The 25,197-nt window shown below is 41.4% G+C and overlaps 2 protein-coding genes across 3 annotated transcripts in view; both read left to right on the plus strand.

Moving 5' to 3' along the window:
• LOC132780618 (IgGFc-binding protein-like) overlaps nucleotides 1-4,834 on the plus strand; it is a 92,979-nt gene extending 88,145 nt beyond the window's left edge. For both annotated transcript variants that reach the window (XM_067462483.1, XM_067462484.1), the window contains 3 exons: nucleotides 71-270; nucleotides 1,589-1,966; nucleotides 3,535-4,834. In XM_067462483.1, the coding sequence (XP_067318584.1) occupies nucleotides 71-270; nucleotides 1,589-1,966; nucleotides 3,535-3,822 (866 nt within the window). In that variant the 3' untranslated portion in view covers nucleotides 3,823-4,834. The remainder of the gene's footprint in view (nucleotides 1-70; nucleotides 271-1,588; nucleotides 1,967-3,534) is intronic.
• Nucleotides 4,835-15,114: 10,280 nt separating this feature from the next.
• LOC132780220 (fish-egg lectin-like) lies at nucleotides 15,115-24,144 on the plus strand. Its single transcript, XM_060783802.2, has 5 exons — nucleotides 15,115-15,268; nucleotides 17,535-17,588; nucleotides 19,142-19,375; nucleotides 20,608-20,947; nucleotides 23,727-24,144. The coding sequence occupies exons 2-5, from the start codon at nucleotides 17,537-17,539 to the stop codon at nucleotides 23,869-23,871; spliced, it is 771 nt and encodes a 256-aa protein (XP_060639785.2). The 5' UTR covers nucleotides 15,115-15,268; nucleotides 17,535-17,536; the 3' UTR covers nucleotides 23,872-24,144.
• The last annotated feature ends 1,053 nt before the right edge of the window (nucleotides 24,145-25,197 follow it).

Here is a 25,197-nt window from a genome sequence, read left to right on the forward strand (position 1 = left end):
TCCAAGTTCCCTTTCTATGGAAAAGATAATACTGAGCAAATGTCACTCCCTATCCCCAATGTCTCCACAGCTCCCACTTGCCCAGCTAACAGCCACTACGAGACCTGCACTTCAGTTTGTGATTTCAGTTGTGCCAGTCTATCCACTCCAATCCAGTGCACAAAGAGGTGCTTTGAAGGCTGCCAATGTGATGAGGGCTATGTGTTTGATGGAGCCACATGCGTGCCAATGGACAGATGTGGTTGTATGCGGGATGGAATCTATCACAAGGTAAACTGTAAACCAGAGATATTGCTTCCACCCTTTGCTTCAGAAAATCTTCAAAACTTCAGAGTTAATGCAGCCAAATGCTTCAATTGGTTGCATCAAGATCGGTGATGGAAACATTGGAGGATTGGAGAACTATTGATGGGTTTTACCTATAGTTAGCCTGCTTTTTGAGATAAAGTCCTAAGAATAGGGGGAAAAAACCCTAAATTAAAGCTGAATTGTATCTACACTGGAGAACTGAAGCAGACATGTCCATTCAACTTTAGTGAGGACTGTATAAACTTATCCCTACCTTCTTGTTTATGAATGCTTGAATGAAGGAATTCAATGGCCGGGTTGTAGCACAGCTGGTTAATCACTAGCTGCAATAGATCACTGCTGATCAGAAGGTGACAGGGTCGAAGCCTGAGTCGAATTGAGCACCCGACTGTTAAACGTAGCTTACAGTCCACCTAAGCAGTTCAAAAACAGCTAAGCTGTGAGTAGAGAAATTAGGAAGCACTTAAAGTGGGGAGGCATATGATCAAATGACTCAGTGTCATAGTGGATGAAGCGACAGCTCCTCCTGCAGCCAGAATCAAGCATAACTTCCAGGCATCAGGCATTAAAGTGGAAATGCCAAAAATACCTTTGTCTGTCTGTCTGTCTGTAGAAAACAGCATTAAATGTTTGCCATGTCCCCTTCAGGGTGAGAAGGGCGGAATATAAATACTGTAAACAAACAAACAAATTAATATGTCACTGATAAATAGTGATGGGTTATTTCCTGTGTAGGAAACTATGTATTGTACAGAGAAAACATTGTTTGCTGCTGCAAAAATACAATTTCTGTGCAAAAAAAATTATGGAGTTTTGTGCAGAAACAAATGTGTTCTTGGCAGAATAATTACTTGACAGGCTTTTGCAATGTCTCTTTCTTTCTGGGTTGCTGTGAGTTTTCTGAGCTATACAACCATATTCCAGAAGCATTCTCTCCTGACATCTCTTTCTTCCTCATTTAGTAGAGATAAGATTAACACAATTATTCAAGGATGAGAAATGTGAAGGTAACTTATTATGTGGCATTCTACAATCAAAGAACAATAAATGAAAATACTTTCCTTTGAGTTTTCCGGGCTGTACGGCCATATTCCTGAAGCATTCTCTCCTAACGTCTCTTCCTCTTTTAGTAGAGATAAAACTAATGAAAGTATTCATCCTTGCATGCAAGGATGAGAAATGTGAAGATTAATTATTATGTGCTATTGCACAATCAAAGAATAATAAATGGAAATATTTTCCTTTGCTGACAACTGTTCTCTTTGGGGTTTCCCAACAGATCGGAGAGAGCTATCTCTCAAACAATTGCACAGAAAAATGTACCTGCAGCTCCTCAGGCCAACTCATCTGCAGGAAAACCAGTTGTCCTGCTGGGGCGGCCTGCCAACTCAGGGACAGTGTGCCAAGCTGTGTGAAGAAGGATGGAGAGTGCAAACTCACCCCACAAGCCCAGCTTATTTCTTTTGATGGTGCCTCGGGGAAATACATGGCCAGTGGCATCTATGAAATGGCCGTTGCTTGTGATGGAGATGCCGTCACCTGGTTCAGAGTGTTAGTGAGCATCAACCAGAATCATGCTGGTGTGGCAGCTGGGAAAGATGTCTACATTTACTTCCCACATGGAACCATCTTGGTCAAAAACAATGAACACATATGGGTAAGTAGAGGCATGGGGAATAATATGTACAACTTCTAGAATTCAACATAACATTCAGCATGTCTTCTTTTTAGGAACAGTTCTCTAGAATATATTCATACTATTTTAACGTTGCCATGATCACATAAAGGACATTGATGACTCTTTCTTGACAACTTTATGCCCTTGTTCTTCAGCTTTAGTTCTCTTGCCAGTAGATCCTATTGCTAATTACTATATTGCTTTGAATCTAAGATGCACTCCTCACCCAATATAAACATCTCTAAAAATGAGATGCAGCTGAGTGCCCGTCCAGGCAGTACCTTTATCCCAGGAGTTCCCACATCAAAATGGAGGGTGGCCAAACACTGTTCCCAAACATAGGAGCAATCGCTACAATGTCCCAAAAAACACAAGATTTTCAGGTGCAGGAATATCCCAGTTCTGGCTTTAAAATGTGGATATTTGAATCTCTGTATGTCCCTACTCACAGAAAATACTGGATTTTTATGTTGGTTTGTTCCTGGGTTACACATGTTGATTCCTGACTGGTTGTATCCTAAAAACATGGCAACAGTTGACTAGAGGGCAAAAACTTTATCCTGGCCAGAGAAACTTCATGCTCCACATGTTAAATTAAGTTTCTGACACACAAACAAAGGTTTTGCCATGTAATCAACTTTCTCCATGTTTTAACGATAAAAGCAATGAGGAACAGACACGTATAACTTAGGAACATCACCCTGTTGTTCCATGCCACAAGCACACAACAAAACCTGTCTGCACAGATGGCCAGGCAGCTTCTAAGAAGTGGTAAGAAGGACCAAGTTTTGTTCCTGGCTTGAAAGTGTGTATTCCTGTTTGATTGAGTAGTACTGCCTTCAAAAGTAATGGTCCTACACCATAAAGTTTGTTTGTGTGCCAGAAACTTCGTTAAACATGTGGATGGCAAAGTGTGGACAATGGAGGCAAAAATCCCGGGACCAACAGGTCTGTGTGCAGACTTGCTCTCAGGTTCTGGGGTTTTTTGTTTTGTCCTGCCTATTAAACCTGCAGGCTCTGTTGCCCCACATGCCACTTCCCCTATTACATGGGGGAAGTACCACCCAAAAAGGACAGAAGTGTGCTAGCTCCATTGAAGCCAGCTTAGCACAAGAACTCCCGTGTTTGGGGGGAAGCATCCAAGGACTTCCTGATTGAGGACAGGGCCTCCACCAGAAGTCACACCAGATGGCCAGTGTGGGGCTCTGTCCCCCCAAAAAGGCAGAAAGTGTTCTAGGATGCTGAGTTTGGTAAGTGTGGTGAGATTTGTGAGCATATGAATAGTCCTCTCAAAAACAAGGATGCTGAATTTGGTAAGTGTGATGGGGTTTGTAAGCATGTAAATAGTCCTCTGTGCCCTGTCCAAAACAGGACTTGTGTATGTGCAAGCTACATTTATGCATAGCATACCACTGTCAGGACATTGACCCTAGGCTGCATTTTTCCCTTATGGGGATGCTGGTGTCTACTTCTAGATTTCAGGGTTTTACTGGCTTATGGGCTTCTGCACATCAACATTTCATCTCGAACTTTTTAATGTTTTCCAGGTAAATGGACGCCTGGTAACCCTACCTTTCAAGAAAACCTGTGAGGGAAGTTCTGTTTCTCTGAAGAAAGACATGACTGGAATCCATTTCGACCAGGACTCTCAGGTGCAGATTCACCTCTGTCCTGATGGGGAGGTGACTGTGAAAGTCAACGGGGACCTCGGCGGGAAGCTTTGTGCTGCATGTGGAAACTTCAATGGAGACAGATCCGATGATCTGAAGCTGCCCAACGGGGTTGCCGCAAAGAGATTTGATGAAGTCCTCAATGCCTGGGAGGTTGAAGTCTAGGAACATTGGTAGAACATTCCATGGACAGCTTTTTTTGGGACTTATAACTCTCCCGGCTCCACCTGGGCTCAGTCTGGAAGAACTGTAGGAGATGGCTGGGCAGAAGGCTGTGGGAGATTCATCATTCACTTCAGTACTCTACGTGACATTAAGAAGACCTGCCTCATTTCAGGTCTTAAGGCAGAGTCTCACTTTGATTTTCAAAGCTATGGATATTTGGAATGATCCATCTTCAGGAAAAAGCTACTTAACCCTCATGTGACCTACTGGTACTCAACCTTCATTCAAAGATGGAGCAAAGACCTACTTTGCTGCATTTGAACCTAACTAGCTGAAAGACCAAATGGGAGAGAAAGACATTCACATTTTGATTTATATGTTCATTTTAATGTGAATTTACAGCATTCTACATTTTCAAACCAATGTCCAAATTAAAACCCCACCTGTGAATCAAACTTTACACTTCTCCAAGTTCTGGAATAAATCTCCCCGATCTAAAAAAATATGCACACCTGGGGAAAGTAGAGACAAAAAATAATATTATTCAAGGTTTTCACCTAAATGCATAAAGGAATCCTGAAGGATTTGAGACTAACTACAATAAAGGAATTTGTAGCAAAAACTTTGATCAGATGATGAAGTGGACTGGATTTAGAAAAGAATTTTTCCTTCTAAATTAGTTTCAAATGTCCTATGGAATGCCTTTACATTTTAAAAATGGATACATTAGAAGAAATGACATATAAATTGCTATTTAAAAACTATATATTATGAAATATTTTACAAAACAGTGTATAGCCAGAAAAACAGTATGTATAAATGCATGACATTCACACAAAACCGTGTACAAATTTTCATACAAACGTTTTAAAATATCAGAATGAGTGGTTCTTAACATATGAAGCATGGGGAGACAGTCTACCCCCCCCCCCAAGTGTTTTATTAATTGATTAATTGTTCACACAAGAAGAGTAATCCAAATCCAATAAATAAATTAAGCTTTACATTTTCACTCGATATAATGTGTCTTATTTACATAACCTTATGTTAGAGGAAATAACTTATAAAAAACTATATATTACGAAATTGTTAGAAAAAAAACTGTGTATAGTCAGAAGAACAGTATATATAAATGCAGGGATCATATGACATTCACACAAAACTGTGTACAAATTTTCGCACAAACTTTTAAAAAAAATATCAGAATATTTATTTATCATGTCAGAAGCGAATTGAGGGTACAGTTGTAGTGTATTTAAAAATACAATGTTAAAAACTTGGCATTATAGTAAATGTCTTTTGACCAGTGGCTAGCCACTTGGAGTACCTCTGGTGTTGCTATAAGAAAATTCTCCATTGTGCATGTGGCAGGGCTCAGACTGCATTGTAATAGGTGGTCTGTGGTTTGCTCTTCTCCACACTCACATGTTGTGGACTCCACTTTGTAGCCCCATTTCTTAAGGTTGGCTCTGCATCTCATGGTGCCAGAGCACAGTCTGTTCAGTGCTTTCCAAGTCGCTCAGTCTTCTGTGTGCCCAGGAGAGAGTCTCTCATTTGGTATCAGCCATTAATTGAGGTTCTGGATTTTAGCCTGACACTTTTGGACACTTGCTTGCTGAAGTGTTCCTGCAAGTATATAATATATTACATATAGGGACATGAGAGATGCCTCCCTGCAGGATCGTAACACATCTAGGTGTCTCCTGGGCAATGTCTTTGTAGGCAGCTGATTCTCTCACACCAGAAGCGACTTGCAGTATGCAGCCAAACAATATCAGAATGAATTGTCCTTCAAATATGAAGAAAGGAGAAACATTTTAGATTTGTTTTGCTTAAGATTCATTTATCTTTATTTCAAGAGAAGAGAAAAGTCATTACTTGTCATAAGGAATATATGTCTTTCAGGAAGAGTGGTGAATTACTTGCATATTATAAACTGCACAAATAATCTTCCCATGTCTGGTGGTTCTGAGAGCAAGTCTGTAAAAGTTACTTTTGTTGATCTCAACACCCAGATCCTCCCAGCAAGGGAATTGTCAAAAATGTATCTATTCTGACATCTATTACCATTTTTTTAAATAGAAGGGAAAAGGTTTATGGTACAGACTTTATTACTTTTACTCAAAAGAAAATACCATATATTGCATCCATGACCTCACCAGAAGCAAATTTCAGTTCAATTCAGGAGAACGTATTCCTCAGTAAGAATGCAAAGAATATCAGTTGTAAGAGTTTAACCCAGCCTATATAATAGGCCTTTGGTTCTCACTGGGATTTGGTTCCAGTGGCCCCTGTGGATGCCAAAATCTCTGGATGTTTGTCACATTACATGCAATAGCATGTTAAGTCCCTTATATGATGCTCCTTATAAAAGATAGAGATTTATTTTTGGACAACTCCCAGTGCGTGCCACCAAGATATAACAAGCAGGGACTTCTTTGAGGAAATAAAAATCCCCCAAAACAAATGCAGAACACCACTTAGATTGGAAATGAGGCTTCTGCGACTAAAAGCCCCCAAAACAAAAAGCGGTAAGAAAGCTAGAACTTTTTTCTGGCTGAAATACCCCTTTTGAAAGCCCTCTGGCACCCAACAACTTAGAAGCACTGGTAAGCCCTTGGCTTACTTGAGGTATCTGAGGCAAGAGTGTGTTGGATTAGCCCTCAGGCTTGTGTTTCTGAGGTTACACTAAAGATTGTTCTTTAAAATCTACGCTGCCACCATTAAGTTCTTGAATACTTCAGGGAACTGCTTTGAAAGCTTCACCCACAGAGGCACACGTGAGACAGTTGTTGTGAACCACAAAACAATGATGTTTATTTAACAGAACAGGAACAATTCAGGTAAAAAGCTTGGCTGTTTCAGAGTATTGTGTTAGAAAGCGTGTGATTACATAAAGCAGTTCAGACTTAGTTACACAGACACACTTCTCTCTCCCTCCTCAGAAATACTGACAGGCTTGCTTCTCTGACAGTAAATCTCAAGCAGCACAGATAGTCCTATCCTGGATCTATCTCTTCCCTCCTCTACCAGCCATTTCCCTAATAGCTGTAGAATTCTTTCCACTAGCTATCCTTGCTAACCAACTGGCCAATCTCAGGCCTTTCTCTTACTAACCCACTACACCACTCCAACCTCCTGACACCCTCTCCCTTTGACACGCCCTGTAAAGGAGCATAAAACTACTGCCACCAAATTTGTGAGGAAAGCCGGGCAATGATCAATATCAGCTTAGGAGCTGGTTTATAAAGGGACTATTATTTACAGAAGTATTTATTTATTTGATAGCGTAGCGTTTAATGTCCCTGGTTTGGTTTTACTACTTATGCAGGCTGTTTGATTTAGGAGAAACTGTATCAGGCAGGGCTTGAGGAAAACAGTAACAAGTTTATTGGAACAAGCAAGGTATAACAGATTCAATATTAGTTCTCTAGAGGCACAAATCTTGATAGGTTACATCTATAATGGTTCTTGAATAACTCTGGAAAGGGCTCTTCCTTCCACTAAACAGGTTTCAAACAGTTTCTTTAAAAAGATGGTTCTTTCTTTTACAGATGGGTACAGGCACACGCTACCCTTGCTTTATGATGGTTCATTTAACATAAATAAGTCACCTGACTTATCTAACTATATTGGCTCACAGCCAAACCCTGATTTTTAATATTAAAGAATCAGTCTTTCCTATAGTTCTCTAACTATAGGATTCCTGCTGGTTTTCCACACACCACAGGATCAACTACCTCTCCTGTAACTCTTTGGTCACAGACTAGTTCCCTGAATCTCCCACCCAGAGATTTCAGTGTTCTCTGTAGCCCATCGGCTTACAGACTCTTCCCTGATTCTCCCACTAGAGAAATCAGTCCTTCCTGCAACTCTAATGGTCACAGACTGCCTATTTCAAACAGCTGTGCAGCTAGGTGACAGTTGGCTCCACCCCCGTTGCTATGGCAACTCAGGTCAAGCCAGCCACCATCTCTAACAAAATATAATCCTACATACTTACCATTTATTAACCACTGTTCAAACAACACACAGCCATAGGAATAAAAAATACTCATCGTCACACGCCCCCTTCAGGAAATGAGTAACTAAAAGAGATTCCTCCGGCACCCTTTCCAAAATGGCTGCCAAACTTCTTGGGCCTACTTTTTCCTAGCCATTTTCCTAGCCTAACAGGTAGGGAATTCACTACACTCCTCATATAAAATGACAAAATCAAGGTTTTTGTTTTGAAATTATTACTTTCAAGCTGTGGATGGTTAAATATGGACAGCCAACTGTACGTTCAATCTTTGAACCATGTCTTCATCTTTCTTTCCTAGTGATCTCCTCGGGCTTTGTGACCTGGGTGGATAATCCCAATCTTTCCTTTCCATTGGAACTGACCATAATTAAGATTATGGTTAGCTGCAAGAGGGAATTGCATTTGGTGCTGTATCTTCTACAGCTCATTCAAATGATGAAGCTACATCCCACTCTCCATATGTCCTTAAGGGTTGCCCCTACTTTCTGCAATGAAAAATTGGAAAAACTTTGGAAGGATTAAAATGAAAGAAGAAGAAGAAGAAGAAGAACAACAACAACAACAACTTTATTCTTCTACCCCGCCTCCATCTCCCCAAAGGGACTCGGGGCAGCTTACATGGGGCCAAGCCCAGGGAACATAAAATTAAAACCAGAGCAATAACAAAATGCAATTTTAAAGTATAAAACAAACACAACAATAATAGACAAGCATCAAGCAACAAAAGAACTCATTTGAAAAAGGGGGGGAGGCCAAAATACGGGCTGATTAAAGAGTAATTGGTTCAACCAGGTGGATGTATAATAGCATAGGAAATATCATTAAAACAGAGCAATCTAACAGGATCAGAAATAATTCAGTTTGACTTACAAAATCTGAATAGTAATGTAATATAGGAAATAATATCCAAAGTAATACAGGAAAGTATCCAAAGTCCTAAGCACCATCAACCAACTGATATCATTCAGAAACACAAAGAATTTTGTCACACTTGAGTGTGTCTCATTTTTGAAGCATTCTCATCACTGGCAATATCGCATAACTAAGGAGTAAAAAAGATGAGCATGACTTCCATATGACAGGAATCAAAATGGTGGAAGTTATATAGCTGTTTGCAGAGAAGTTAGAGACTATTTTGCAAAATAAGTCATTAGATTCCAATCAGCTTTAGATATTGGGATGTGATTTTTCTCAGGGCCCTTCCATACAGCCCTATAACTCAGAATATCAAGGCAGAAAACCCCACAATATCTGCTTTGAACTGGTTTATCTGAGTCCACACTGCCATATATTCCAGTTCAAAGCCGTAAATGTGAGATATTATTCAGTTTGTGTGGAAGGGGTCGCAATCAAAAGAATCCACAACCTTTGAAACATGCTTATCTACTTGTAAATAAACCTTTTATTTATTTATTTATAGAAGCTATAGTTGAATGTTTTTCAGTTCTATAACCTCTTCTGAATGAACCTGACCCTTCTCAATAAACCTGATACGGGGTGCTTCCAGAGAGAACTAAATCACGGGTTTTAAACAGGGGGGGAAAAATCCGAGGACTTCAGAAGAGGTCCACATACAGACTTGTTGGTCCCAAGATTTCTGCCTTCATTGTCCGGACTTGGTGTTTTGTTGCGAGATTTAGAGACTCCCGCTGTGGGACTTCTGCCAGAGACTTCAGTGTTTTTTGGGTTTTTTTAAATTAAAAATTCAAGATGCAGATATGTGGCTTCTTCTGCCCAAATCAGCACTGCACAATCAAACAGGAATACACATTTTCAAGCCAGGAACAGAACTTTGTCATTATTGACACTTTTTAGAGCCTGGCTGCCTGGCCATCTGTCCAGACAGATTTGGTTGTGTATTTGTGGCATCAAACAATGGGGTGCTGTTCCTGGGTTATACATGCTTGTTCCTGATTGCTCTTCTTGTGAAAAGATGTACACCATTGACTCGGGGCCACAACTTTGTCCTGGCCAGAGAAAATGTGCCCTCCACATGTTTTATAAACACACAAAGTTTTCCTGTTCCACTCAAGTGCAGGGGCGGCTCAACCCATTACGCAAAGTAAGTATTTGCAGTATAGTTGATTTTGCCCAGGGGCGCTCTTGAAGCACTCTTGGGGGAAAATAGACCTTGACATATGCGAATTGTAGTTACTGGGATGTATAGTTCACCTACAATCAAAGAGCATTCTGAACTCCACCAATGATGGAATTGAACCAAATATGGCACACAGAACTCCCACGATGAACAGAAAATATATATCAGTGATTGGTGGGGAGCACCAAAATACTGTTTGCTTACCGTTGAAAATTACCTAGGGCCGCCTCTGCTCAATGTCACCTTATTTTTAGAAACCAATCAGGAACAAACATCTAAAACCTGTGAACAAACCTAGATTAAAAAATCCTTTGATTTCTGATTACAGGGACATGCAGACATTCGAAGATTTATTTATTTATTTATTTACGGTATTTATATTCTGCTCCTGTCACCTCGCAGGGGACTCAGGGAGGATTATAATGCACATATACATGGCAAACATTCAATGTCATTAGACATACAACATATATAGACAGACACAGAGGCAATTTAACATTCCAGCTTTTCCGGCTTCATGAGGTTATGCTCAATTCTGGCCACGGGGGAGCTGCTGCTTCACCATCCATTTATGACACCGAGTCCTTTGATAGAGCACTTCCCCATTCATCTGCATGCTGCTGGAAGGTTTTATGGCATCATAAATTAGTTAAATTAGCCTCCCCGCATAAAGCAGTACCTAAATTTCCTACTTGATAGATACAACTGTCTTTCAGGCTGCATAGGTCAACAGCAAGCTAGACTATTAATGGCTGGGAGCTCATTCCGACCCAGGCTGGCTTCAAACTCTTGACCTCTTTGTCAGTAGTGATTTAATGCAACTGGCTACTAACTGGCTGCACCACCGCCCAGTCATTCGTATCAAAACTACAATATTCCCACACCTGGAAATGTCGCATATTTTGCCTTTTGTAGCAATTGCTTCTATGTTTGCAGGGAATGGCGTCTGGCCACCCTCCTGTTTGCTGTGGAAGCTCCTGGGATAAAGGTACTGTCTGGATGGGCCCATGTTCTCTATATTGTTGACTTGAAGGTGCACAGTAACATGCAAAAACAACCACATGAACAACACACAAATGGTCTTGAAGATCTGTAATTCCATTAGTGTGAGCTGCAGTGGAAGCTGGGGACAAAATCTAAACTTTAACCAACTCTGTTCAAAAAATAGGATAGCATCTTGGAGATACCACCATGCTTTCTGTTTTCATTTAGCAAGAATGGACTCATTATTTTTATGATATAAAGTGCTTTCTTACTAACTTTTAATGCCCTCTAGCTACTAATTCAGAAGCACAATCCCTTGTTGAGCTGAAGGTTTACAAAACAGCTCAAATAGGACTTAGATCTGGAGATTGGCATGGGTTTTTGGTTGGAAACTGAGGCCTCATCTACACTACCATATAATGCGATTTGACCTGTATTATATGGTCAGTGTAGACTTCTATAATGCAGACTGAACTAGATTATGTGAGTCTACACTGTCCAGAAGTCACAGTCCAGAAGTATGCCATATCTTTGAACCTAAGATTTTGGGGAGGCGGTAATCTATTCCAAGTCAAGCCACACCCCTGTTTCTGGATCTTCCTTATAAATTATTGTGAATATTTCTGTTTTGCCCAGATTTATTCATACTCATTATTCAGTCTATTTATAATGTAAATTTCTCAATGAATTCACTGAAAACAGGAGTCAACCCTATTCCTCTATTTCAGCATTTATCAACCAGCAAGTCAGAACCTGTGGGAGGGTCGCAAGGGGGTTTCAGAGGGGTCACCAAAAAACATCAGAAAACATATATTTCTGGTGGCCTTAGGAACCCCTTTGGGAGAGAAGGCTGACGATCTCTCTGCCTGTCCTTCTCTTCCTTTTTGGAAACAGACAGCAAATCCTTCCACCAAAAGCCCTCCTCCACTGTGATTGGCCAGCCTCTCAGCCAGCCTCTTAGCTAAGGGGAGGGCTGTTTTTAAGATTCCAAGCAGGGATGGGAGAGCAGGCGTGCTTGGTACATGGCAGCATGGTGCACATGTGTGGGCAAGGGAGTGTGTGTGAGGCTGGAGGGAGCTTCGTGCCACCGAGTTTCTTCAAGGCATGGCAGTTCTGTGTGGGAAGTTTGGCCCAATGTTATCATTGGTGGGATTCAAAATGAACTACAACTCCCAAACTCAAGGTCATTGAGTTCCAGTCTCCAGGACAGCAGAAAGCAAAGCCTGCTCCGTCTTCCTTATGCCCACCAAAACCTACCAGTATTTTCTGGTGGTCATGGGAATTCTGTTTGGGAAGTTTGCCCCAATTCTATCATTGGTTGGGTTCAGAATGCTCTTTGATTGTAGGTGAACTATAAATCCCAAATACAAAAACTGCAGATTGCAAATCACAATTTCTATATTACAGGAAATGTGATGGTGCATGTGGTGCCACCTGTGTGTAGAACTTTAAAGTGCAAAGGTTTAAACTGTATAACATGCCCATACTTGCTTATTTTGTAAATGTATCGTTGAATTGATTGGTTATTTATAGCTGTCAATCAATGTTGTTTGCACCAGTTATATTGCTTCCTCGGCTCAATTGCTTGGCTCCACCTCTTCCTGGAGGAGGGCAGAGCTTTTCCTTTTCCATTTTACCATCAAACTTTCTATCAGATAGACGAGAGAAAGGGACTTGGCTCTAAAGTCCTTAATTAATTTACCTCTCATCACAAATTTTAAGGTTTTTACCCTTGGGACTCATACTTCATGCCCAGATCGCCCTGGACAACGTTGAGGAGACCCAAGCACCTTCAAACCGATCCTGTGGCACCAGAGGAAGGCTTCGTGTCTTCAAATATAGGCCATTTGGATTGGGGCTGTGAATGTTCAGGCATTTAACCTGGAAAAGCTTATCAGCTGCGAAATCTCCTTGGACCCAAGGCAACCAGAGACTGCAATGTATATTTCCTTTACCCTTTTTGAAACTTCCAGCTTATTGCCTTAAAGGGATAACTCTTTGTGAACAATAAAACCTATTTTGAGTTATCTACAGTGTTTTGGTCCTTGGGAGTTCCAACTCTCTAAAGGAAGGCAAGAAGCAATCCCCTGGGGAAAAGATGTCACGTCTATGTCTCTTTCACTAAGAGTTATAGCCCCCAGGCGCAACGGCATAGGAAATTCTTCATTAAACGTAACTTGGGAACATTAACATGATTAATTAGTAACTGTTTATAAATGAAAAATTGTTTATCAATTTTTTTGTCAGCACAATGAAACTTAAGCTTCCAAAATAACAATTACTATATACCAGGAAATTCTTCATAATGACAGAAATACTAACGCAAATATTGTTAAATGCAATATAATGAGATTTCATTTTCCAAAATAACAATTTCTATGTTGTAGAAGGTTCTTCATCAATATGTAACGTCAGGAACAGTAACACAACAAGGTCTCCCAGGTCGTTTCCCTTGTTTCATAATATCTTCTTTGGGTGTTATTCTTATCTATAATGCTTGAATTCACTAAATAAAATATAAAGCAACATACAGACAACTGATATACTAAAATCCCCAAATTGACAGTTTTGAAAAGGTTATTGATGCACACACTTGACTACTTACATTCTAATGAGTAGCTATTGGCTCTGTTGTAAGTCCCTATCTGCATTTATAGCCTTTGGATCCAGTAGATAGGAAATAAGACAATATATAAACAAAAAAGGTATATCAAAATGCCCAAACACCCCAATGTTTAAGGGGATTTTCAAAACCCATGTTAGTCTACTTACATTCCTGTAAACAGCTTGGGCTCTGTAGTGAGAGGACCAACTACAACTCCTAGCCATAGCAAATTAGGATTTTGGGAGAGCAAACTAAGCCAGCACGAGCGATGCTCTGCCTCTTTCTCCGCCTATTTCCCTTTGCTAGGGCAGCGTTGCGAGCATACGCTCGTGCCGCAGCAAACTACAGGAAGCTTGCGCTCGGGCTTGCTCTGAAGCCCCGCCTTTTTTTCCCCCGAGGCTGCTCTCTCTCTTGCTAGCGTGCCTGTTTTCCATTGCAGAGGGCAGGGATGCGAGCGTACGCTCACAGTTGAATTCTGCCAACTGCGAGAGTACACTCGCATCGCTTCCCTAGCAAGGGAAAACAGGCACACTAGCAAGAGAGAGAGCAGCCTCGGGGAAAAAAGGCGGGGCTTCGGAGCAAGCTCGAGCACAAGCTCGCTCTCGCTTCCAGTAGTTTGCTACGGCTCTAAGTGTCAAGGTGTATTTTCCACAAACTCCACCAGTGTTCACATTTGGGCATATTGAGTATCCATGCCAAGTTTGGTCCAGATCCTTCATTGTTTGAGTCCACAGTGCTCTCTGGATGTAGGTGAACTACAACTCCCAAACTCAAGGTCAATGCACACCAGACCCAAACTCAAGGTTAATTTCCACCAGGTCATGGGAATTCTGTGTACCAAGTTTGGTTCAATTCCATCGTTGGTGGAGTTCGGAATGCTCTTTGATTGTAGGTGAACTATAAATCCAGGCAACAACTCCCAAATGACAAAATCAATCCCCGAACCCCATCAGTATTCAAATTTGGGCGTATTGGGTATTTGTGCCAAATTTGGTGAATGAAAATACATCTCAGATATTTACATTATGATTCATAACAGTAGCAAAATGATGAAGTAGCAATGAAAATAATTATATGGTTGGGGGTCACCACAACATAAGGAACTGTATTAAGGGCTCGCAGCATTAGGAAAGCTGAGAAACTCTGGCCTAGACATTATTATTCCAGATAACCTAACCAACATCAGAGTGCTGCTGTGAGGATTAAAATTAGTCAGAAAACATAGCATGACACTGATCACAGCATAGGAGACAGATAGCAGATGGGTCAGGGCACAATATTTTAATTCTCTGGAAACTGCCTCAGTATCACTTGTTTGAAAAGCCCTAAATTGGGCTGCTCTTGCTATAAGGCTGGCTGCTTTCCAGGGTTCTTTGGAATTTGGGAGACAAATAAATATTGTCATTTCCTGGCTTAAACGGAAATGCAACTGGGATCTCTCCAAGGCCATCTCGTCCTCACGCCAAAACCACTGACTTTTATTGGGGGGGGGGGGGAATTAAGCTCATATCCCTCGTGGTTCTCTTACTTCATAAAGAAGGTCATATGGGTCTTCTGTTTGTCCTGCCAGTAAACCCAACCTTTGGGACTATGTACACTTCTTTGTAAATTCTTTGGAAACAGGGGTCAATTATATTCTTCTATAAAATAGACAAGACAGCTTGGAGACAAGGGAGAGGAAAGGTGTTTTTTGTTCACTTTCTCAGTACAAGACAGGACTACAAAAGAGCTGAAGGTAAGAGTAGAGAGCTGTTCAGCAGTGGAACTCTGCCCCAAAGTGTGGTGGAGGCTCCTTCTATGGAGGCTTTTAAACAGAGGCTGAATGGCCATCTGTTGGGGGTGCTTTGAATGCGATTGTCCTGCTTCTTGGCAGGGGGTTGGACTGCATGGCCCATGAGGTCTCTTCAACTCTATGATTCTATGATTCTACTCCCCCTTTCCAATTGTAACTCTGTTATCTTCTCAGTTTCTCCTGATCCAGCTGTCTGCAGGGCTTTTGTAGACAAGGAGCCCTCCTATTTACCAGTCTTCCCAATCAATAGCTAGGGTTCTCAACCTGGGATCCCCAGATGTTTTTGGCCTACAACTCCCAGAAATCCCAGCCAGTTTACCAGCTGTTAGGATTTCTGGGAGTTGAAGGCCAAAAACATCTGGGGACCACAGGTTGAGAACCACTGACCTAAGGGGTCTGCAAGTTAGGTTTCGCAAGCTTTCTATGACCATGACCCCCTTCTGACCTTGTTTGCTTTCTGAAGCCCTCCTGTCCTACTGGTAGTAGTTATTTAAATGTTTTGTTTGTAAATCTAACACGAGTTGTTTCCAATCTTCCTAATGCTGGGACCCCTTAATACAGTTCCTCATGTTGTGGTGACCCCCCAACCATAACATTATTTTTGTTACTACTTCATAACTGTAATTTTGCTACTGTTATGAATCGTAATGTAAATATCTGATATGCAGGATGTATTTTCATTCACTGGACCAAGTTTGGCACAAATATCCAGTATGCCTAAATTTGAATACTAGTGGGGTGGGGTTTGAGCTTGTTATTTGGGAGTTGTAGTTGCTGGACTTTATAGTTCACCTACAATCAAAGAGCATTCTGAACTCCACCAACGATGGAATTGAACAAACTTGGAACACAGAATTCTCATAACCAACAGAAAATACTGGGAGGGTTTGGTGGGTATTGACCTTGAGTTTTGGAGTTGTAGTTCACCTCCGTCCAGAAAGCACTGTGGATTCAAATAATGATGGATCTGGGCCAAACTTGGCACAGATGCTTAATATGCCCAAATGCAAACATGGTCTGAGTTTGAGGAAAGTAGTCCTTGACATTTGGGAGTTGTAGTTGCTGGGATTCATAGTTCACCTACTATCAAAGAGCACTCTGAACCCAGCTCACAATAGATCTACACCAAATTTGGCACACTACCAACATTAAATACTAGAGGGGTTGGTGGTGGGCTGTTTTTGAATTCTGGGAGTTGCAGTGCACCAACACCAAAAAGGAAGATAAGGGCAGGCAGAGAGATTGTCAGCCTTCTCTGACAAAAGGGTTACTAAGCATCAGAAATATGTGTTTTCTGAACATCTTTGGCGACCCCACTGAACCCCCCCCCTCGCAACCCCCCCCCCCCCCCCCGCCCAGGGGCCCGACCCCTCAAGTTGAGAAACACTGATCTAATGCAAACATAGGGAACATTTAGCCTTCTAGATATTGCTGAGCTGTTCTAAAGAAACCTGGTTGTAATACAGTACAAATTCTACTTTGGCACATAGACATCGTAGGAAAATGGCAGCAAAACCTCTCCCTTTCAAGAGAGAAAAAAAGTGACTTTCTCGCTCCTGAGAAACTCATGAACTGGCAGAACAGTTTTGTCTCCTAACAGGACAAATTGTGGGTTTTTATAGCTTTTTCGGGCTATATGGCCAATTGGCCATGTTCTAGAAGCACTCTCTCCTGAAGTTTCACCCGAGTGATTCCGACCATGAAAGCCTTCGACAACACATAGGACAAATTGTTCTGTTACTTGGTCCCCACATTATGGCAACTTCCATGGTCCTATGGCACTGCACATCTTTGTTCCTAGTCCTAGTTAGCACAAGTAGTGGAAAGGGATTTGGGGAGCTAAGTTTAGGGGTCCAGAGACAGATCATGTGATATATGCAGCTTTGCAGAGGGTTTAGAGGCTTTGCAGCTGGGAGACAGCTACTGCTGCTGACTCCTGGGTCATCTGCAACTCTAATACTCCGGCTGACCCAGGCACAATTCTTCTTGGCTCTAATAAAATATATCAATTTTTGGATTTTGCATCCTAACCTGAAATTATTAATGGGTGACTTGAAGGCATGCACACATTGTTTGAGAAAGATTGTACACGAAGTCACATTCATCTCTCAATAGAATGATTGTCAACAGCTCTCCAGGCTTGTAATGTATCTGGAAACAAACAAAAGTGTGGAAAATCTTCATATGTCCTTTATTTTTCAATTTGCAGACATGGCGGTGAGGAGGATTCTATTTCTTTTGGCTGATTTATTGCTCCTAAATGGTGAGTAACCTGGATGCAACAGCAGCGGCAGAAACATGGGCAGGCACTATGTAATGGCAATGCTGTCCCTTTAGGCAGGAGACTGACTGGGCCCGCTTAAATCTAGTCCAACTGTCCAGATTGCCCTGTCTCTCCCGACTTTGCCTAAAGCAGGACAAAGTCAGTTTAACACTGCCAAAATATTAAAACTCAAAATCTCATGATACTCATCGGAAACTGCTGTGAGTGTGTATGGGTTTTCTGACCAATGAGTTCAATTGCCCTCCCTAATCATCTTTGTTGGGGCCGCAGTGGTGCAGTGATGATAGTGATGATAATGTGCAGTGATGATAATGTTGGTTTTTTTATTGTTTTTATTGCTTCCATTGCGGTTTTATACTGTTTCAATGTTTAATTTGTATTTTGTTGTTATGTGTACTGACTTGTTGTAAACCCCCTTGAGTCGCCGATAAGGCTGAGAAATGCGGTATACATATATAGTAAATAAATAAATAAATAAACTGCTAAGGTGCAGAATTTGCTAAAAAGAAGGTCAGCTGTTCGATTCAGAGGGACGGGGTGAGCTCCTGCTGTTAGCCCCAGCGTCTACCAACCTAGCAGTTCGAAAACATGCAAATGTGAGTAGATCAATAAGTACCACCTCAGCGGGAAGGTAATGGCACTCCATGCAGTCATGCCAGCCACATGACTTTGGAGGTGTCTACAAATGCTGGCTTAGAATTATAGATGAGCATCACCCCCAACAGTTGGACACAACTAGACTTAAATGTCAAGGGGAAAACCTTTACTTTTAATCATCTTTGCAGGGATTGTTAGGATGTCTTTCAAGCAAAATATTAATACTAAGTTGTTTCATCTTTCTGCGCCTTCATCTGTTCCTTTCGATCACTAGAAGTTCAGAAAGAAAAAGGTGGCAATGATGAACTTTAAACAGAGTTTAAAGGACTGCTTATTTGGGTGGACATAAAACTATGACTGGCAAAATTTTACATGAAGGCTCTCCCTATAACAAAATAGTTTGGTAATACCGTTCATAAATTGGAATTAAATAGTTTAACGGGGTAATACTGTTCATAAAATGGAGCTCCTGGTGGCGCAGTGGGTTAAGCTGCTGACCAAAAGGTTGGTGGTTTGAATCTGAAAGGTGGGGTGAGCTCCTGTCTGTCAGCTCCAGCTTCCCATGTGGGGACATGAGAGAAGCCTCCCATACGGGTGTCCCCTGGGCAACATCCTTGCAGATGGCTAATTATCTCACACCAGAAGCAACTTGCAGTTTCTCAAGTCGCTCCTGACATGAAAATAAATAAATAAACTGGAAGTGGAAGACTGAAGATCAACCAAGATAATTGTAGAGTTTTCCTTCAACTGTTGAAAGAGATTTATTTTTATAGGATATGATCTTCCTCACCTATATCATATATACTGTGCCTTGTTTCAACTGGTCATTAGAAGGTAAATTGACTTTATGCTCTGCCATTGAAATGCTAAATTTTGACTATGTTCTTTTCCTATATAAAAACTGTTTGGTAATTGTTGTGTTCTATTGTTTGCAGCTCAACTCTGCACAGAAATCCCTAATCCTGGGCTTCTAAAACAGATTGATGCCGGCAATGGCCTTGTGGTTGGCCTGGAGCCTACTGGCAATGTATTTATGCTGAATGGAGAAGACTGGCTTTATTTGGCAGGAGGGATGCAGCATGTGTCCGTTGGCATTAGTGGCATATGGATGGTTGATTATGACAAGCACATCTATCGTCTTCTAGGAAGCAATTTGGAAAAAGTATCAGGTACTTTGATATGCATCATGTTTTACTGGAATTGTCATGTCAAAAAAGTAATTGGAAATACATCATTACCAGGCTCTGTGGAGATTTTTTCAAACCAAATAGTTTCTCGTGGGGATTTATTTTATTTATCGTATCATCCGCAACCAGAACATTGTATTACATTTCTAACAGAACAAAACAAACAAACAGATAAAAAAACCACAAATTTTGCAAACTTGGTAGCTGATTAAATGTCCTTTGACCAGTATCTGGCCACTTGGAGTGCCTCTGGTGTTGCCACAAGAAGGTCCTCCATCGTGCATGTGGCAGGGCTCAGGTTGCATTGCAGCAGGTGGTCAGTGGTTTGCTCTTCTCCACACTCGCATGTTGTGGATTCAACTTTGTAGCCCCATATCAGGTGATGCCAGATGAGAGACTCCCCCCTGGGCACACAGAAGACTGGGCGACTTGGAAGGCGCTGAAGAGACTGCGCTCTGGCACCACGAGATGCAGAGCCAATCTTAAGAAATGGGGCTACAAAGTTGAATCCACAACATGCGAGTGTGGAGAAGAGCAAACCACTGACCACCTGCTGCAATGCAACCTGAGCCCGGCCACATCACGATGGAGGACCTTCTTGCGGCAACACCAGAGGCACTCCAAGTGGCCAGATACTGGTCAAAGGACATTTAATCAGCTACCAAGTTTGCAAAATTTGTGGTTTTTTTATCTGTTTGTTTGTTTTGTTCTGTTAGAAATGTAATACAATGTTCTGGTTGCGGATGACACGATAAATAAATAAGCAATGCTGAAGAATTCGAAGAGGCACAAATGGAGGGCGAAAGGGAGAAATGTGCCAAGTGGAAAGCACGTCAAGCCAACCCTGACCAGGACCACCTTCTGTCTGGAAACTGATGTCCTCACTGCAGGAGAACATGCGGATCAAGAATAGGGCTCCACAGCCACCTACGGACCCACTGCCATGACACTGCATCTGGAAGATAATCATCCTCAAGCTACAAGGGATCACCTGAGCAAGTAATGTTTCTGAGGGAAACTACAAGTAGATGTTCAACCCTTTGTGTGTGTGTGTGTGTGTGTGTGAGAGAGAGAGAGAGAGAGAGAGAGAGAGAGAGAGATGAGCAATTGTCCCTGTCTTTATGAAGCAAAAGGGTAAGAATGCCATGTCTCTCTCTCCAGTTGCAATTTTATTTATTTTTTCCAGTCTGATTTTATCCATTCTTCTTCCTCAGAATCCTTTGAACAGATCAATGCAGGTGGAAATCTCTTCGTGGCTGGTGTTAAATCAGGCAATCATCCCATGTGTCTTTCAAGTTCTGAGTTCCTTGCAATGAAGCCTACCTCCTCAGTAACCTGGACTGTTATGAGTGGAACTATGAAATCCTTGAGCTGTGGTTTGCAAGGCTGCTGGGGTGTGAACACTGCAGGCAGTGTCTATTTTCGTACTGGCATCGAGCCACAGAGATGCCAGGGAACCCGCTGGGAATACATTCCTAGTACATTCTCCATGATTGATGTTGGAAGTGATGGAAAGGTCTATGGAATGAAGAAAGGAGGGGACGTCTTCTACAGGTGAGAGCAACTAGAATATATGACTTGTGGGAAGTACCATACTGCATTTGCCTAGATCAGTGGTTCTCAACCTGTGGGTCCCCAGGTGTTTTGGCCTACATCTCCCAGAAATCCCAACCAGTTTACCAGCTCTTAGGATTTCTGGGAGTTGAAGGCCAAAATATCAGGGGACCCACAGGTTGAGAACCACTGGCCTAGATGATGTTTGCAAAGAAAGTGAAAATAGAAAAAAAGTAGACATATTGGACTCTTAAAAGAACTAAGGGAGTTATTTTGATTTACGATCTCATCAGACAGGACTCTGTTATAGGAATCTGTGAATACAATTGTATTTAAGTTGAGTTACATTTTATTCTGCCTGCATTTGATGTATAAAGACCAGAAGGTGAATCTTGACTCTGTTCACATACTAGTCAAATCCACATAGGCAAGATGAAAAAAGTAAGTGAAATCCTCTGCATTATCTTGTTGAGCAAGTTATGATAACCGGCATTTACTTACCGTACGCTGAATAGGGCCATTTTTGTAAATCACATCTGAAAAACGGTCCGGCTTGTTTTCAAGCCTTTTGATTTAGGATGTGCAGCAGAACATTTATTTATTTATTTATTGCTTTTCTCAACCCCTAGTGGAGTGTTTTCCAACCTGGGGGTTGGGACCCATGGAGGGTCGCAAGGGAGTGTCAGAGGGTTCACCAAAGACCATCAAAAACACAGTATTTTCTGTTGGGGATTCTGTGTGGGAAGTTTGGCCCAATTCTATCATTGGTAGGGTTCAAGGGGTTCTTTGATTGTAAGTGATCTATATATCCCAGCAACTACAACTCCCAAATGTCAAGGTCTATTTTTCCCAAACTCCACCAGTGTTCACATTTGGACATATTGAGTATCTGTGCCAAGTTTGGTCCAGATCCATCATTGTTGGAGTCCACAGTGCTCTCTGGATGTAGGTGAACTACAACTCCAAAAGCCAAGGTCAATGCCCATCAAACCCTTCCAGTATTTTCTGTTGGTCATGGTAGTTCTGCGTGCCAAGTTTGGTTCAATTCCATTCTTGTTGGAGTTCAGAATATTCTTTAATTGTAGGTCAACTATAAATCCCATCAACTGCAACTCCCAAAGGATAAAATCAATCCCCCCCAACCCCACCAGTATTCAGATTTGGGCGTATCAGGTGTTTATGCCAAATTTGGTCCACTGAATGATAATACATCATTCATATCAGCTATTTACATTACAATTCATAACAGTTTGGTGCAGATCCATCATTGTTCAAGTCCATAGTGCTCTCTGGATGTAGGTGAACTACAATTCCAAAACTCAAGGGCAATGCCTACCAAACTCTCCAGTATTTTCTGTTGGTCATGGGAGTGCTGTGTGCCAAGTTTGGTTCAATTCCATTGTTCAATTTCAACTCCCAAATGACAAAATCCCCCCCCCCCCAAAAAAAAAAACAAACCCCACCAGTATTCAGATTTGGGCGTATCAGGTATTTGTGCCAAATTTGGTCCAGTGAATGAAAATACATCCTGCATATCAGGTTTTTGCATTATGATTCATAACAGTAGCAAAATTACTGTTATCAAGTAGCAATTGGAAGAATTTAATGGTTGGGGGTCACCACATGAGGAACTGTATTAAGGGGTCACAGTGGGTTAAACCCTTGTGCCAGCAGGACTGAAGACCGACAGGTCGCAGGTTCAAATCCAGAGAGTGTGTGGATGAGCTCCCTCTATCAGCTCTAACTCCCCATGCGGGGACATGAGAGAAACCTCCCACAAGGATGGTAAAACATCAAAACATCTGTGTATCCCCTGGGTGACGTCCCTGAAGATGGGCAATTCTCTCACACCAGAAGCAACTTGTAGTTTCCCAAGTTGCCCCTGACACACACACACACACAAAGCAATAGGAAGGTTGAGAACCACTGCCCTAGGGGGACTCAAAGCGGTTCACAACAAAGCAAATGGCAAAATTCAATGCCGCACAATATAAAATGCAGTACATAACTAAAATAACATATAACAGTAGATTAAAACCAATAAACTATAAAACATCAAATGTAAACAAACATAAAGTATAAGACATTCACCACTGCATCAATCCCAGGATATCCTGACTACTTCATCTTACTCCCTGAATGTGTGTTTAGAAAGCCACATTTCAAGTAGTTTCCTAAATGTCAAAAGGGAGGGGGCCAATCTGATCTCGCTAGGGAGGGAGTTCCACAACTGAGGGGCCACCATCGAGAAGGCCCCATCTCTCGTCATGCCTGCGAGGGTGACAGAACCAAGATCAGGACCTCCTCTGCCAATCTTAATGCTCTATCTGGCTCATAAACAGAAATACGTTCCGATAGGTAAGCTGGACCTGAGAAGGCCCTGTCTCTTGTTCCCACCAGTCACGCTTGTGAGAGGGTTAGGACCAAGAGCAAGGTCTCCCCCGACCATCTTAGCCTCTGAGGTGGATCAAAGAAAGAGATATGTTCGGATAGGTAAGCTGGACCAGAACCATTTAGGAATTTATAGGCTGAAGTCAGCACTTTGAATTGTGCTTGGTAGCAGACTGGTAACCAGTGGCACTGGCTCAGCAGAGGGTTGAATGCTCCTTGTGTGTCACTCCAGTTAGAAACCTGACTGCCGCCCATTGGACTACTTGAAGCTTCCAAACAGTCTTCAAAGGCAATCCCACGTAAAGCATCTTGCAGTAGTCTATGAAAAAATAAATGTCAACTGCCCATGAAATCATTCTTATTTTCACTTCTCTATCTATTATTTTAGGGATGGGATCACAGACAGCAAAGCTTCAGGTACCAGATGGACTAAAGTCAACAACATCAATGCCCGTGCCAAGCATTTGACGTATGATGCGAATATTCTATGGCTGATCACCCAGGATGACAGAATTCTACGATGCCAAATGTAGATCTACATTGCTCTGTATTCTTTTGCCTTTCACAAATTTGACTCCAAAGTGATTGGGATTTTGTAAGCATTTCTTTTAAAATGTAATAAAAAATGTTTGAAAAATTTTCATGCTTTCTCTGCCAACTCTTTTCAGAGCTGAATGGATAGGCAACCTCTGCCATCTATTCTAATTAAGGGAGATTTTATGTTCATTGATTTTGCACAGACAGATGTTGCGGCTCTGTAATAAAGCACCCCACTAATAAAGTCATCATGAACATGAGAGAAGGAAGATGTGTATACTTCAATTCATCCTTCATGGAGGAGAATCCAGAAATTCAGATTATCTGCTTTGAAAGCTCATTCCACTTTTCCCCACTTCTTTTTCTTTCCCCATTTGAGGAAAGGGGGATGCCCATTTGCACAACTGTTGCTGTTGGCTTGATCTTGTTGTACTATGGCTTGGAGATGTATCCAGTCTGTTCCATAAATAGTCTGGAAACCCATATGCTTTTAATCAATGTACTCTTTAGTAATATTATATACTAATAATATAATATTGTATATACATATAATATTTATAATATTATAATGTAATATGATATAATACTAGTAATAATACTACAATATTATATTTATAATTATATATTTACATTGCATGTAATATTACTAATAATATTACAATATAATGTTATAGTGCAATATAGTAATATATCATACTGATATTGTACTAATCTAATAACATAATATATTGTATGAAAATATATCTTGTAAGCCGCTCTGAGTCCCCTTCGGGGTGAGAAGGGCAGCATACAAATGCCGTAATTAATAAATAAAATAAATTTAGATGTCCAATGGATTTCACAATTCTGGAGTCCTATAGATTTACTTCCAAACAGCCAAAATTAGGTTTAAAGTAAAGGTAAAGGTTTCCCCTGACATTAAGTCTCGTCATGTCCAGGATGGTGCTCATTTCCATTTCTAAGCCCAAGAGCCAGCATTGTCCATAGACACCTCCAAGGTGTCTATGGACCTCCAAGGTCATGCGGGAGCAGTACCTATTGCTCTACTCCCTTTTGCATGTTTTCAAACTGTTAGGTTGGCAGAAGCTGAGGCTAACAGCAGGAGCTCACCCCACTCCCCAGATTCGAACCTACGACCTTTCAGTCAGCAAGTTCAGCAGCTCAGTGGTTGAACCCTCTGCACCACCAGGGGACTATTCGATACAAATAGGAATCTACTATATATACTTCATAGCAGGAGTCTTCAAACTAAGGCTTGGATACGGCCCTCCAAGGTCATTTACCTGGCCCTTGCTCAGGGTCAACATAAGTCTGAAACGACT

The sequence above is a fragment of the Anolis sagrei genome, chromosome Y (assembly GCF_037176765.1).
Source record: "Anolis sagrei isolate rAnoSag1 chromosome Y, rAnoSag1.mat, whole genome shotgun sequence".
NCBI lineage: Eukaryota > Metazoa > Chordata > Lepidosauria > Squamata > Dactyloidae > Anolis > Anolis sagrei.

Bases quoted from the DNA above. Each gene is read 5' to 3' on its own strand.
- LOC132780220 (XM_060783802.2), top strand. From the start codon at position 17,537: ATGGCGGTGAGGAGGATTCTATTTCTTTTGGCTGATTTATTGCTCCTA. The intron at 19,376-20,607 runs GTACTTTGATAT...CTTCTTCCTCAG, and splicing joins CAATTTGGAAAAAGTATCAG to AATCCTTTGAACAGATCAAT. The intron at 20,948-23,726 runs GTGAGAGCAACT...CTATTATTTTAG, and splicing joins GGAGGGGACGTCTTCTACAG to GGATGGGATCACAGACAGCA.